Source organism: Callithrix jacchus, chromosome 16 (assembly GCF_049354715.1).
Source record: "Callithrix jacchus isolate 240 chromosome 16, calJac240_pri, whole genome shotgun sequence".
In the NCBI taxonomy this organism is placed as follows: Eukaryota; Metazoa; Chordata; class Mammalia; order Primates; family Cebidae; genus Callithrix; species Callithrix jacchus.
In genome coordinates, this window is record NC_133517.1 from 16,941,392 (window position 1) to 16,953,874 (window position 12,483).

The 12,483-nt window shown below is 42.4% G+C and overlaps 1 protein-coding gene across 11 annotated transcripts in view; it reads left to right on the forward strand.

The window, feature by feature from the left end:
* CHD7 (chromodomain helicase DNA binding protein 7) overlaps positions 1–12,483 on the forward strand; it is a 180,291-nt gene that overhangs the window by 148,886 nt on the left and 18,922 nt on the right. For all 11 annotated transcript variants that reach the window (XM_054246609.2, XM_078352513.1, XM_017965361.4 and 8 more), the window contains exons 16-22: positions 512–707; positions 1,352–1,519; positions 1,757–1,936; positions 5,552–5,662; positions 5,752–5,957; positions 8,729–8,928; positions 9,123–9,282. In XM_054246609.2, the coding sequence (XP_054102584.1) occupies positions 512–707; positions 1,352–1,519; positions 1,757–1,936; positions 5,552–5,662; positions 5,752–5,957; positions 8,729–8,928; positions 9,123–9,282 (1,221 nt within the window). The remainder of the gene's footprint in view (positions 1–511; positions 708–1,351; positions 1,520–1,756; positions 1,937–5,551; positions 5,663–5,751; positions 5,958–8,728; positions 8,929–9,122; positions 9,283–12,483) is intronic.

Consider the following 12,483-nt stretch of genomic DNA (forward strand, 5'->3'; position numbering starts at 1 on the left):
CCATATTAGAATGATAAAAAGGAAATCTAAAATTACCTTCACAGGTCTCCAGGTGGTCCACCTAAAAGTGCTATTTATGATAAAGGGGATAGAATGGGGAAAATGTATCACATGCCATTTTTAAAACTGTAGACGTGCATGATGATTATTTTATATGATGACACAGGAGGATACTGCATACTTTTTTTAGGCAATTTTATTTCCCCATTGCCTTTATTTGAGTAGGGGAAAATAGTTCTTACTTAAAATTGAAATTATTCATTATTTTACTGTTATAGATGTTAGCTCTTTTTAGAGTTTAGCTATTTCCCTGGAGAGGAAGTAAAATAAAATTTAGTCCTTGGTCATTCAATCAGTTGTATAAAAAACTCCAGTAAACTACTTGTTCTGAGATTAGTTGTTAAGTGGTATTATTCTTTTAATATACGTTCCCTATTGTAATACTTAAAAACAGGAGCAAGTATGTTGTCACTATGTGTCAGGCCTCCTTGTTCATACTGATGTTTTTTAGGTACCCATATGAAAGGATCGATGGCCGAGTCAGAGGCAACCTCCGCCAGGCAGCTATCGACAGATTCTCCAAACCTGATTCTGATAGGTTTGTTTTCCTCCTGTGTACAAGGGCAGGAGGCTTAGGCATTAACCTTACTGCTGCTGATACCTGCATCATCTTTGATTCAGACTGGAATCCCCAAAATGACCTCCAGGTAAATGCCCAAGAAAGTCCTCTGATGCCTTTGAAAAAGAAGTCATTCTGCATACTGTGACAGAGAGTCACCAGTCAAACCCATAAATTAATGTTGCATCATCACTCCGGCTGTGTCCTGTGTTTCAGGGCAAGTAACCAACTAGTAACCTGTTGATTAATAACTGGAGAAGAAATTTTTAGTACTTTAACCCTCTTCTAAACTGCAGCTCTATTTATTGGCACATGCGGTCTTAAAACTGGCAATTGAGTCTTGTTGTTCTTTGGTAACCGTCTTAGCTCAGGCCTCCATAACAAAATACATAAATGGGGTGGCTTCAACAACAGACGTTTATTCCAACCTCCCAGTTCTGGAGGCTGGAAATCCAAGCGCAGAGTGCCAGCAGAGTCAAATTCTTGGTGAGGGGCCTCTTCTTGGTTTATGGACAATCATCATCTTGCTGTGTCCTCACGTAGCTTATCTCTCCTCTTTATATGAGCATTAATCCCGTTCATGAGGACTCCACCCTCATGACCTAATTACTTCCCTAAAGCCCCACCTCCAAGTACCATCACATTGGAAGGAGGGTTTCAGCATATTAATTTGGTGGGGAGACGTGAACATTCAGTTCATTGCAATAACTGTTAATCTCATTTTTCTTCCAGGCTCAGGCTAGATGTCATAGAATAGGACAAAGCAAATCTGTGAAAATCTACAGGCTGATTACAAGAAATTCCTATGAAAGGGAAATGTTCGACAAGGCTAGTTTGAAGCTGGGGCTGGATAAAGCTGTGCTGCAGTCTATGAGTGGAAGAGAAAATGCTACCAATGGGGTAAAACCACCCTTGCCCAAACCATTCATTTATTCTGGCACTTCCTTAATTTAGCTAACAGTAACACATTACTCAGCCTTTGATTATTTTTCAATCTCAATATTTTAACTGTAGTTTGTCACACTTTCTTTGCTGTAATTCAGGTTTACTCTCTCTGAGAAAAATGAAGCGTTTGTTTAGTCTCTAAGCCTCTTAATTCTAAATTATTTTGAATATTTTAAATATTTCTCAAAACAGGTACAACAGCTTTCCAAGAAAGAAATAGAGGATCTTCTACGAAAAGGGGCCTATGGGGCACTCATGGATGAGGAGGATGAAGGGTCTAAATTTTGTGAAGAAGATATTGATCAGATCCTGCTACGTCGAACCCACACCATTACCATTGAGTCAGAAGGGAAAGGTTCCACATTTGCTAAGGTGTGAATCGATCTGAAGAGTCCAGATTTTCAACAGAAGTATGAGGGAGTACATGTGAAAAGTGCCTTTTAAAAAATACTTACAAGATGCATTGGGACTTAACCAAATTAATTATTAACTCCCTGTGGAACCCCTGGCACATGAAGCTTTCTTTATGCTTTGGTTTTTCTTCTGTGTACCTGGCACTGGTATGTGCCCTCACCTTGTCGTCCTTGTATCTACTTCCTGGCTCCTGGGGCTGATCCTTCACTTGTATTCTCGACTCCATCCTTCCCACTTCTGAGACCGTGCTCCGTTGGCATCTTCCTTCTCTCCCCAGATCCTGGTTTCTGAAGCAGCCTGTAAGAATGGTCAAGTCACTCCTTTAAAAACACCGCTCCTCTATTTTCCCCTCTAGTTACAACTCTGTACATGAACCCTTTTCAGACCTAAAATCCACACTAACGTAATCTACTCCATCTGTCTCTACTGGCTCCCTTTCTACTTGCTTTTCAGCTTCCAGCTTGCACCCCTTGCCTGCCTCTCTGTTAGAGCTGCTCTGGCTAGGGTCAGCACTTAGTATACCCGATGGTTCCACCTGAGAGCCCCTTCTCAAGTTTCACCTGCATTTTGTTTTAACTATCTGCACTGATGCCCACTCCATACTTTTATTTTTAACGGCTTTATTGAAATGTAATAACTGACCATACAATTCACCTGTCTTAAGTATGCAATTCTATGCCTTTACCATATTGTAGACTTGAGCAAATATTACCACAGTTGAAGTTTGGAACATTTCCATCACCCCAGAAAGATCCTCATGCTCATTAACAGTCATTCCCTATCCCTATCCATACCAGTCTCCCATACCTGGAAACCACGAATCGACTTTATTTTTCTATAGATTTGTCTCTCTAGACGGTGGCTCGCTCATATAAGTGAAATCATATGATGCATCATCTTTTGTATCTTACTTCATTTACTTAGCATAATGTTTTTGAGGTTCATCTGTGTTGTAGCATGGATTATTCCTTTTTATTGCTGAACAGTATTCCATTTTATGGTTATACCACATTTACTTTTTGATAATGGACATCTGGGTCGTTCCTACTATTGGTTATTATGAAGAATGTTGCTATGGATATTTGTGTACAGGTTTTTGTGTGGACTTGATGTTTTCATTTTTCTTGGGTATATACAAGGTGTGAAACTGCTGGGTTCTATGTTAACTAAATGTTTGACCCTTTGAGGAACTACCAGAATGTTTTCTAAAGTGACTGTACTGTTATTTCCCTTTCAAGTCAGATAATAGGAAGTGTAGGTAAGGATATGGAGGAAATGGAACAGAACTCCACATCCTCCTGAATACTTTTTTGTTGTCTGAGTTTTTAATTGTAGCCATCCTAATGGATGTGAGGTTGTATCCCACTCTGGCTTTTATTTGCATTTCTCTGATGATGTTGAGTATCTTTTCATGTGCTTATTGGCTAGATGTAGGTCATCTTTGGAAAAAAAATTTTTTTTGAGATGGTGTTTTGTTCTATCCCCCAGGCTGGAGTGCCGTGGCATGATTTCAGCTCACTGCAACCTCTACCTCCCAGGTTCAAGCAATTCTCCTGCCTCAGGCTCTTGAATAGCTGGGATTACAGCTGTGCACCAGTGTGCTCAGTTAATTTTTGTATTTTTAGTAGAGGTAGGGTTTCACTGCGTTGGCCAGGCTGATCTCGAACTCCTGACCTCATGATCCACCCACCTCAGCCTCCTGAAGTGCTGGGATTACAGGTGTGAGCCACCGTGCGCAGCCAGAAAAATCTCTGTTCAAGTTCTTTGTTCATATTTTGAGTTTCTTATCAAGGTTTAAGACTTTAAAAAAATATATGTTCTGGATGAAATTTCTGTATTAAATAATATGATTGCATATACTTTCTCGTAGTCTTTTCTTAATGGCATATACTTTTAATGAAGCCCAGTTACCAATTTTTTCTTCTGTTGCTTGTATTTTTAGTGCATTGTCGAATCCAAGGTCACAAAGACTTATATTTTCTACAGATTAGCCTACTCTGGACAGTAGGCAGTTCATATAAATGGAATCATATATGATTCCTTTTGTGTCTGGCTTCATTCAGTTAGTGTAATGTTACTCATTCACTACCATAACTTAGATTCTAAGTTTTATAGTTTTTACTCTTACATTTTGGTTTGTGATCCCATTTTTTTTTTTTTTTTTTTTTTTGAGACGGAGTTTCGCTCTTGTTACCCAGGCTGGAGTGCAATGGCGCGATCTCGGCTCACCGCAACCTCCGCCCCCTGGGTTCAGGCAATTCTCCTGCCTCAGCCTCCTGAGTAGCTGAGATTACAGGCACACGCCACTGTGCCCAGCTAATTTTTTGTAATTTTAAGTAGAGACGGGGTTTCACCATGTTGACCAGGTTGGTCTCGATCCGCCGACCTCGTGATCCACCCGCCTCGGCCTCCCAAAGTGCTGGGATTACAGGCTTGAGCCACCGCGCCCGGCCTGTGATCCCATTTTAATAGAATTTTGTGTATGGTGTAAGATAGGGGTCCAACCCTTCCTTTTGCATATGGCTGTTCAGTTGTCCCAGCTACTCCAGTCTGGAAAGGCTCTTCTCCTGTGGGCTTTGAGACCCACATCTTCTCCCTTACATCTTTCAGCCTCATGTCAGGTTATTTTCTCAAAGCTCACAGATAACTGTATTCAATATGTGCACAGCCAAACTTATCACCCCTGTCTCTCCCTGTGTCCCCATCTCTATTTGTCCACCTGACTGACATTCAGTTGCCAGAGATGGATGCTGAGGTTTTTCCTGACTGCTTCTTCCTCTTTCTTATCTCATATATACCCAGATTCTGGCTCCATTAATTCTTTTGTTTTATTTTTAGACATAATGTCTCACTGTGTTGTCCAGGCTAAACTTGAACACATGGCTCAAGTGACCTTACACCTTCAGCTTCCCAAGAATTTTACCTTTTAAAGAATATGTTTCTTTTCTTTTTTTCTTTTGGCATTGGTGTGACCTTTCCAACTTGTGACTCTAGATATGATGTGTCCATAATGAGATTATTCCAATTTTCAAATAGTTCCTGGCTCCCTCGGGATAGAGTTCAGACTCTTTTAACAGCACATACAAGGCACAGCTTGACCTAGCTTCTCTCTCTGTCACCAGCTCAACCTCTGGCTCTTCTTCCCTGACTACCGTCATCCCCTTTTCTCTCCTCTGTGCCTAGGCACATGCTCTGCTGTGAACATTTTCATGTGCTTTCCTGTTTTAGGAGTGTTTTAAAGTATGGTTCAGGCGTCATTTTATGTGAGAGCCTTTTCTGCTCGGTTCCCAACAATATCCTGCCTGAACCAGGTTAGGGGCCCCTCCTCTGTATATCGCTTGCACTGGTATATACCCTTGCTTCCTGTCGTTTATCATGCTGCAGTATAATCCTTTCATCTCAACCCCTGGACAGTGAGCTGCCTGAGGGCCAGTCTGTCATTCTAGTCCCATCTACTGTAGTATCTGCCGTGAGGAATGCACAATATTGGAGCAAATGGATAAACAAAAGCTGCTTTACATTCTGCTTCTGAGAAAAGCCTCTCAAAGTAATGCATTTCTTTTTTCTCTTTAGGCCAGTTTTGTTGCATCTGGAAATAGGACAGATATTTCCTTAGATGATCCAAATTTCTGGCAAAAGTGGGCTAAGAAGGCTGAATTGGATATTGATGCCTTAAATGGAAGGGTGAGTGAGAAGTCCCATTCAAACACCTATCTGATTCAAACTAAGAGCCAGTCTTTCAGAAGATTCAAATGTGTCTCCTCTTTTGTTAGAACAACCTGGTTATTGATACTCCAAGAGTGAGAAAGCAGACCAGGCTCTACAGTGCAGTGAAGGAAGATGAGCTAATGGAGTTCTCAGACTTGGAAAGTGATTCTGAAGAAAAGCCCTGTGCAAAGCCACGGCGCCCCCAGGATAAGTCACAGGGCTATGCAAGGAGTGAGTGTTTCAGGGTGGAGAAGAATCTGCTTGTCTATGGGTGAGTAGGACTCACTATGTAAGATGGAATTTTTCTTTAACAGTAGTTGGAATTCCCAACTGGGATGGAAAAACTATACTTGTGTTTAAATCTGTATAACACCTTTTGGCACAGTCAAATAAATGCTTCTGCAGTAACTTGACAGGGCTTTGGAGCCATTTGATTAATGTAATCTAAGTTGTTCAGATGCTCTGGAGTCAAAGATCACCTGAAGTTAGGGTGCTTGTTTGCACCTTAAGGAATTATGCCAGGTTCAGATTTACATGTTGATTATTAATAATTAAGAACAAAGTGTCAGAGTTACAAAATCTTTTCTCACTTTAGAAGCTTTGCATAAAATTTATGACTGTCATAATCTTTTAATATTTCTCTTATAAAAAATTTTCAAAGGCAATAATCTCACTTGTTAAATTCTTCCTTGCAACTCATATGAAACATGAATGGTCATTTGAACTTTGTGAAAGTGTTGTATTTTTCCTGCTAGACTACAAGTTTTTGAAAGACAGGATTCATGTCTAATTCATCTCCGAATCACTGTGACACCCAACATAGTACTTCAAGTGGCAGGGTGCTCAGTAAATATCTGAATCAGTCAATGAAGAGTTCTCTAGCAGATTATGGGACTACAGGCAACTCCCATTAAAATAAAATTAAAAAAAAAAAAACCGCTACTAGAATAACCTCTCTACAGATCTTATGACGCCCTGTCTTGGATGATTTCTTCTAATGGGTCACCATTAGTTTTAGAGTAAACACAAACATATGCTGACATGGCATCCAGAGCTCTCTTAGGCCCTTGTCTTCCATTGGTTCTTTCCCACAGGTGGTCCAAGCTTCTGTTAGGACAGACGGCTTCATCTCCTTCAGTGCACCAGGTGCTCCATCTCATCTGTGTCTTTGCACAAGCTCTTCCCATTGCCTAGAGGACTCCCAACTTGCACCTCCAGTAGGAGGTGACCTGACTCCCTTCTGCTCTCTGTAGGTGTCCAACTCAGGCATCAGCTTGTGCTCTGCAACCGACTCTGGTCTGCACTTCCCGTCACACTCATCATGTTGTTTATGATTTTTGAGTCACCTCCCTCTTTTGCTAGATTCCTAGTTTGCAGCTCCTTGAGGATGGAGGCTCCTTCTTTGTATCCTCAGTGCGTAGTGCAGTGTGTGCAGACACACAGTGCTGATAAATGCTTGTTCAACAGAAGCCCATCTTCATTATCTGTGCAAGCTGGACATCCTCCCTTGTCTATTCTTACATGGGGAAGAGACTCACCCCCCTGCCCCTAAGAAGCCCTTTGCTACCCACACCTGCTGCCATGTTTCAGCAGAATCATCAGATTTGAGAGTTCTGTGGCTAACTTTAGGAATGGAGCACATTATTAACTCCTGCAGCTAATAAGAATGTTTAGCGCAGATTGTCTCTTAGGCCCTTCCCTCTTCCCATAGTCATCACTGTACCGAACACCTATGTGCTGGGCACTATCTAGGATCCTCTCAGTCACTAGGGGTGCAGCTCTGAGCAAGACAGTCATGGGTCAGTCAGGCAGATGAGCAAGCAGAAGTGGTACAGACTGTGACAATGCTGTGACAGGGAAGCACTCTGCTGTGGAGCACAGAGCCTGTCAGCTTGCTGTTAAGACACAGCTCCAGTGTTGTCTCCCCACTTCTGGGGTTAGGAGGAGTGAAAGAAAGAATTCCACAGAAGGTAGTATGTACAGTCTGTGACTTGGTAGACATCACAAACCAGCCAGGGTAAGGGGGAGTGCTGGGGTTTGGGTATGGAGGGGAAGTGAGGTCCCAGCAGACAGAGCAGTGTGTTCCGAAGCCTATCAGTGAGAGCCTTGTGCTTGGAGAAACTGCAAGAAGTTCACAGGAGCCAGACAGGACCAGGGAGTGACAAGAGACCAAGGCAGGGCCTGAGGGAGGATGTGCGCTGCTCTCTGCTCGAGACACTACTCTCAGTCTGCAGCGGAGTGGCTGTTCATACTATGAGCACTGCCCTGGGGGCTCAGTCTGCTGCCGCCTGCCCCCTTACCTATTTGTTGTATGGTCTTGCCCCACAACTCCCAGATGAAACAGCACAGTACTATTTAGCCTGGGATTATAACACAAAACAAGCATTCAGGCCCCATGGCGTGTTGTCTGTAGGTTCTATCTTCTGTCCATGGTCCTTTCTCCCATTCATTTCTCATGAGGACTTGAGGGTTGGCAGAACATTTTGCCTGTGAGGGTTCTTATGTGTGGGGTTATTACTCTTTATTTCAAAAGGAACCTCAGAGCTTTTTGGAACCTTTCACCAGTGACTGTGGCATCCCTTAGAGGTGGGTTGCTGCAACCATACTGCTCAGCATCACATCCTTGATTTTAGGGTAGTCACACCTTTTATCTTGAGTTGCCTTTTATGTCAGATGGTTGGTCAACATCAAAACCTACTAATCATGACAGTGTGAAGCAAAGTCTATAATTTCCAGGCCCTCGGATGCACTCATGTCCTGAAAATTGCCACCACAGCCAGCATGTGTCTGGGAAAGCCAGACTTAACCTTGTGGGCGTTATTCCAGTGGCATTTCAACTCATGCACTTAGGAACAGTGAACTGAGGGGCAGCTTGCTGTGTAAGGGAGTGTTTTTAACTCTCGCACCCTGGATTGCTTTCCTGTCACCCTATGTGAATTGTTGCTAGTTTTGACCCAGGATTTCCCAACACTGGTACCTTTAAAGTAAAGCCCTAAATCGAAACTCAAGGGCACTTCTGCATGCTGAATGTTTGCTTTGCAGTTGGGGACGGTGGACAGACATTCTCTCCCATGGACGCTATAAACGTCAACTCACTGAGCAAGATGTGGAAACCATTTGCAGAACCATTCTGGTGTACTGTCTTAATCATTACAAAGGGGATGAGAATATCAAAAGCTTCATCTGGGATCTGATCACACCTACAGCAGATGGCCAGACTAGAGCCTTGGTCAACCATTCTGGTACGTCTCTGCCATGCTCTTTGTGCTACAGGATCACAAAGCCACCAGGAATCTTTGTGACATGCTGTTGATAAAGAGATGTGACATATACCCTATATTTCCCTACCTCCTGCTTAATATTACCTCCCTATCTGCCATTGACACTATAATTGGAGTATAAAAGGCCTCTATTATTATTACGATGGTGATTCTAGGTTTATCAGCCCCAGTGCCAAGGGGAAGGAAGGGAAAGAAGGTGAAAGCCCAGAGCACACAGCCGGTGGTGCAGGATGCCGACTGGCTGGCCAGCTGCAACCCGGATGCCCTGTTCCAGGAGGACAGCTACAAGAAACACCTGAAGCATCACTGTAACAAGTATGTTATGAGAGGGTGGACCTGGAGAGCTTAATTCCCTTTTTGTTCTTTAAAAAATACATGCAGTTTAGCAGATTTGGAGGGTCAACTGAGGGAGCTGAGCATCTGCAGATTTTGGTATCTGAGAGGGGTCCTGGAACCATACTCCTGCGAATGTGGACGGACAGCTTTGTATTAAGACTTTTAAGTGGTGTAGTCACTGCCTTTGCACAGCCTTACCATTTTTCTTGAAATGTGGGTCAAGTTATAGGAGAGCATACCTTTAGGTGATGGATTATTTTTTTAGCATGGTAAGATACACAACACAACATTTATCGTTTTTACCATTTATAAGTGAACAATTCATTGGCATTAATTACACTCACAATGCTATATACCCATCACTATCTTTACCCGAAATGTTTCTATCATCCCAAATATAAACTCTGTACCAATTAAACGGTAACTTACCTGGCCCCTGGGCATTCTACTTTCTGTTTCTATTAGTTTGTCTATTCTGTGTATCTCCTGAGGGGAATCACACATTATTTGTCCTTCTGTGTCTGGCTTACTTCACTTAACATAGTATTTTCAAGGTTTATTTGTATTACACTGTCAGAATTTCATTTCTGTTTATGGCTGAATAGTATTCCATTGTGTATATATGCCGCATTTTGTTTGTCCCAGTCATCTGTTGATGGACACTTAGGCTGGTTATTGTGGCTTTCGTGAATAATGTTGCTATGAACGTTGTAAAGGACTGGTTTTTAACCAGTATCCGTTAGAGAATTGTAGTCATCATTATATGATCCCATCCTCAACTAACTGCTTGCAGTGGAGGGAGGACTGGGGAGTTCATGTATTATTTTTTGCTTAATATTACCTCAGTTTCTCGGTCCATTTTTTCTATATATGAGCTTAGAATCATATTTCTTACCCTTATTTCTAACAACTGATTATAGATAATTGAACACTATTGAACCTAAATTTATTTCATTGGTTGGAGCTCTGTTAACAGTTCCTATTAAAGTAACATCTGCATACGTTGATTAATTCCTTATTCTGAATATGCATTTTTCCGTATCACTAGTTCAGGCACCAATGCTACTTGATCAGCTCTATGTCCTAGCTTCATGTGACCTTGAGCAAGTTACTCAGAGGACTCATTTTTCTGGTGAGTCCAGTAGACCTTGGCAGCAAGATTTCAGCTGGATGAGGCAGGATGTATGCATTTCTCTTTGTAAAAGTTAAAGGTAGCAGCAACAAAGTCTGAGCATATAATGCAGCATGCCAAATGCTTTCTTTGTATGGGTTATCTGTTTGAGTTGTCTAAGATTAGTAAGATTTTTATTCCCATTTAACTGACAAGGAAACTGAGACTCAAGTTGAGTAACCTCCTTAAGGACCCTCAGCCATTGAAGGGTCAGAGCCAGGTTTGGACCCGAGTAGACAAGGGCAGCCTCGGCTCGGAAGTCTCCCTCCTCCTCCAGACTGTGGTGAGGCTCTGGGGCATCTTCAGAACCATTATCTCCAACCCTTTTGGTATCTCAGAAACTTGGTGGTTACTGCTGTGGTGTAAGAGTACTCCCTAAAATCCCACCCACTTGCATTCTTAGAAAACTTCTGTGTGCTTGTAGTTGATGGAAACTTTATGTCAATAGCCTTCTGAGTTGTGGACTCAAACAAATGAAGGGAAGTGGTTCAGTGTGGAAAGAATGGCTCCTGTTCTCAGAGGCTGGTGTGATGGTGGAGGCTTTTAATTTCCCATTCTACTGTCAGTAAGATGCTTCCAGAAGAGACCCTCCTTAATTAGTATGTGAGAAGTAACTGGTGTTCCTGGTATCTTTCCACGCAGTCTCAGAAGAAGACTTTTGGTGCTTCCCAGCTCATTGCTGAGGCAGAGCAAGTGGTGCAGTTGTCCTTTCCTGGTAGATCAAGTCTTGAGACTTATTGCCATCTAAAGTGTTGAAATGTTGATGACTGTTAAGATGGAAAATGAGCCCTACATTGAGGAACATTCTAGAAAATACTGGCCACTTCTCTTCACAAGTTTCAAGGTTGTGAGAAACAAAGACAGAGGGACTTTCTCTGATTAAAGGGGACGAAGAGGACAAGACAGTTCACTGTCATGCATGTCCTGGACTCGGGGCTGGACCCAGAAACAGTCACTATTGGGAGAGCTAAAGAAGCCTGTATCAGGTCTAAGGAGTCATTCACCATCATGTCTGTCTAACTTCCAGAGTGCGAACTCCTAAGAATCAGAGGCCATATTGTGGTCATCTTTTTGTCCCCACAGTGAGCAGCCAGCTTAGTGTATTCCATTGGGACACTCAGCTTACCAGTTGCTTGGCTTAGAATTTTTCCTCTAGAAGAAAGTGGCATTCACAGTTAGTTCATAAAAGCTTCATGTAACTAAAGTCCCTCCCAAAGTGGAAATCTTTCCCTTTTATCAAAGGTAGAGAAATTATTGGGTTCCCTGCCACTGTACTGGTCTGTGCTGTGCTTGTTAAAGAATCCAGCCAAAGGCAGAGGGTGTTTTCTTGGAACTGTCCTTGTTGGGCATCCTCTGTAAGTGGACGCTGGCCTTCAAATTCTTCTCTAACCAGAGAAGAAATAAGGTACCTGTCATATGCATTTCAGTATGGCACAGTCAATGTTTAATCTCATGAGTTAACGAGAAAAAAATCTAAACAGAAATAGAAATGAGTTATCCAAAGTGAGTCTCTTCAGGGATTTGCAGGCTCACACTTGGCCTGTCCAGAACCCATGCTAGCCTTGAGTAGACCTGTAGTTGGGGAAGGGCCTGTTGAGGAACGTCCGTTCGGGAACTGTCTGTTGTGGTGAATCCTAGTTGTTATTTTGAAATTTTAGGACAGTTTCCAGGACCTGAGAGACAGTGTGATTAGTACAGTCGGAAGACCTAGTTCCAAGTGTCCCATGTGCAAGGTAACTCTGCGGCCTTGGATTTGTCACTTATCTTCCGCTACCATCAGTTTTCCCATTTGAAAATGGAAATTATAACTTGCCCTGCTTCATCATAGGGTTATCGTGAAGGTCAAAAGGGCTAGTGTAAGTGTGAGACGTTGATTGTAAAGTTCTGTGCAAGTGTACGATGAGATTATTCAGCTGGGGAAATAGCATTTGTACTATTACGTACTCATGGCCGAGAAGACCATGATTCACTTATCGGTCCCGAATGTATACCAGGGCTGTCCAGCAGGG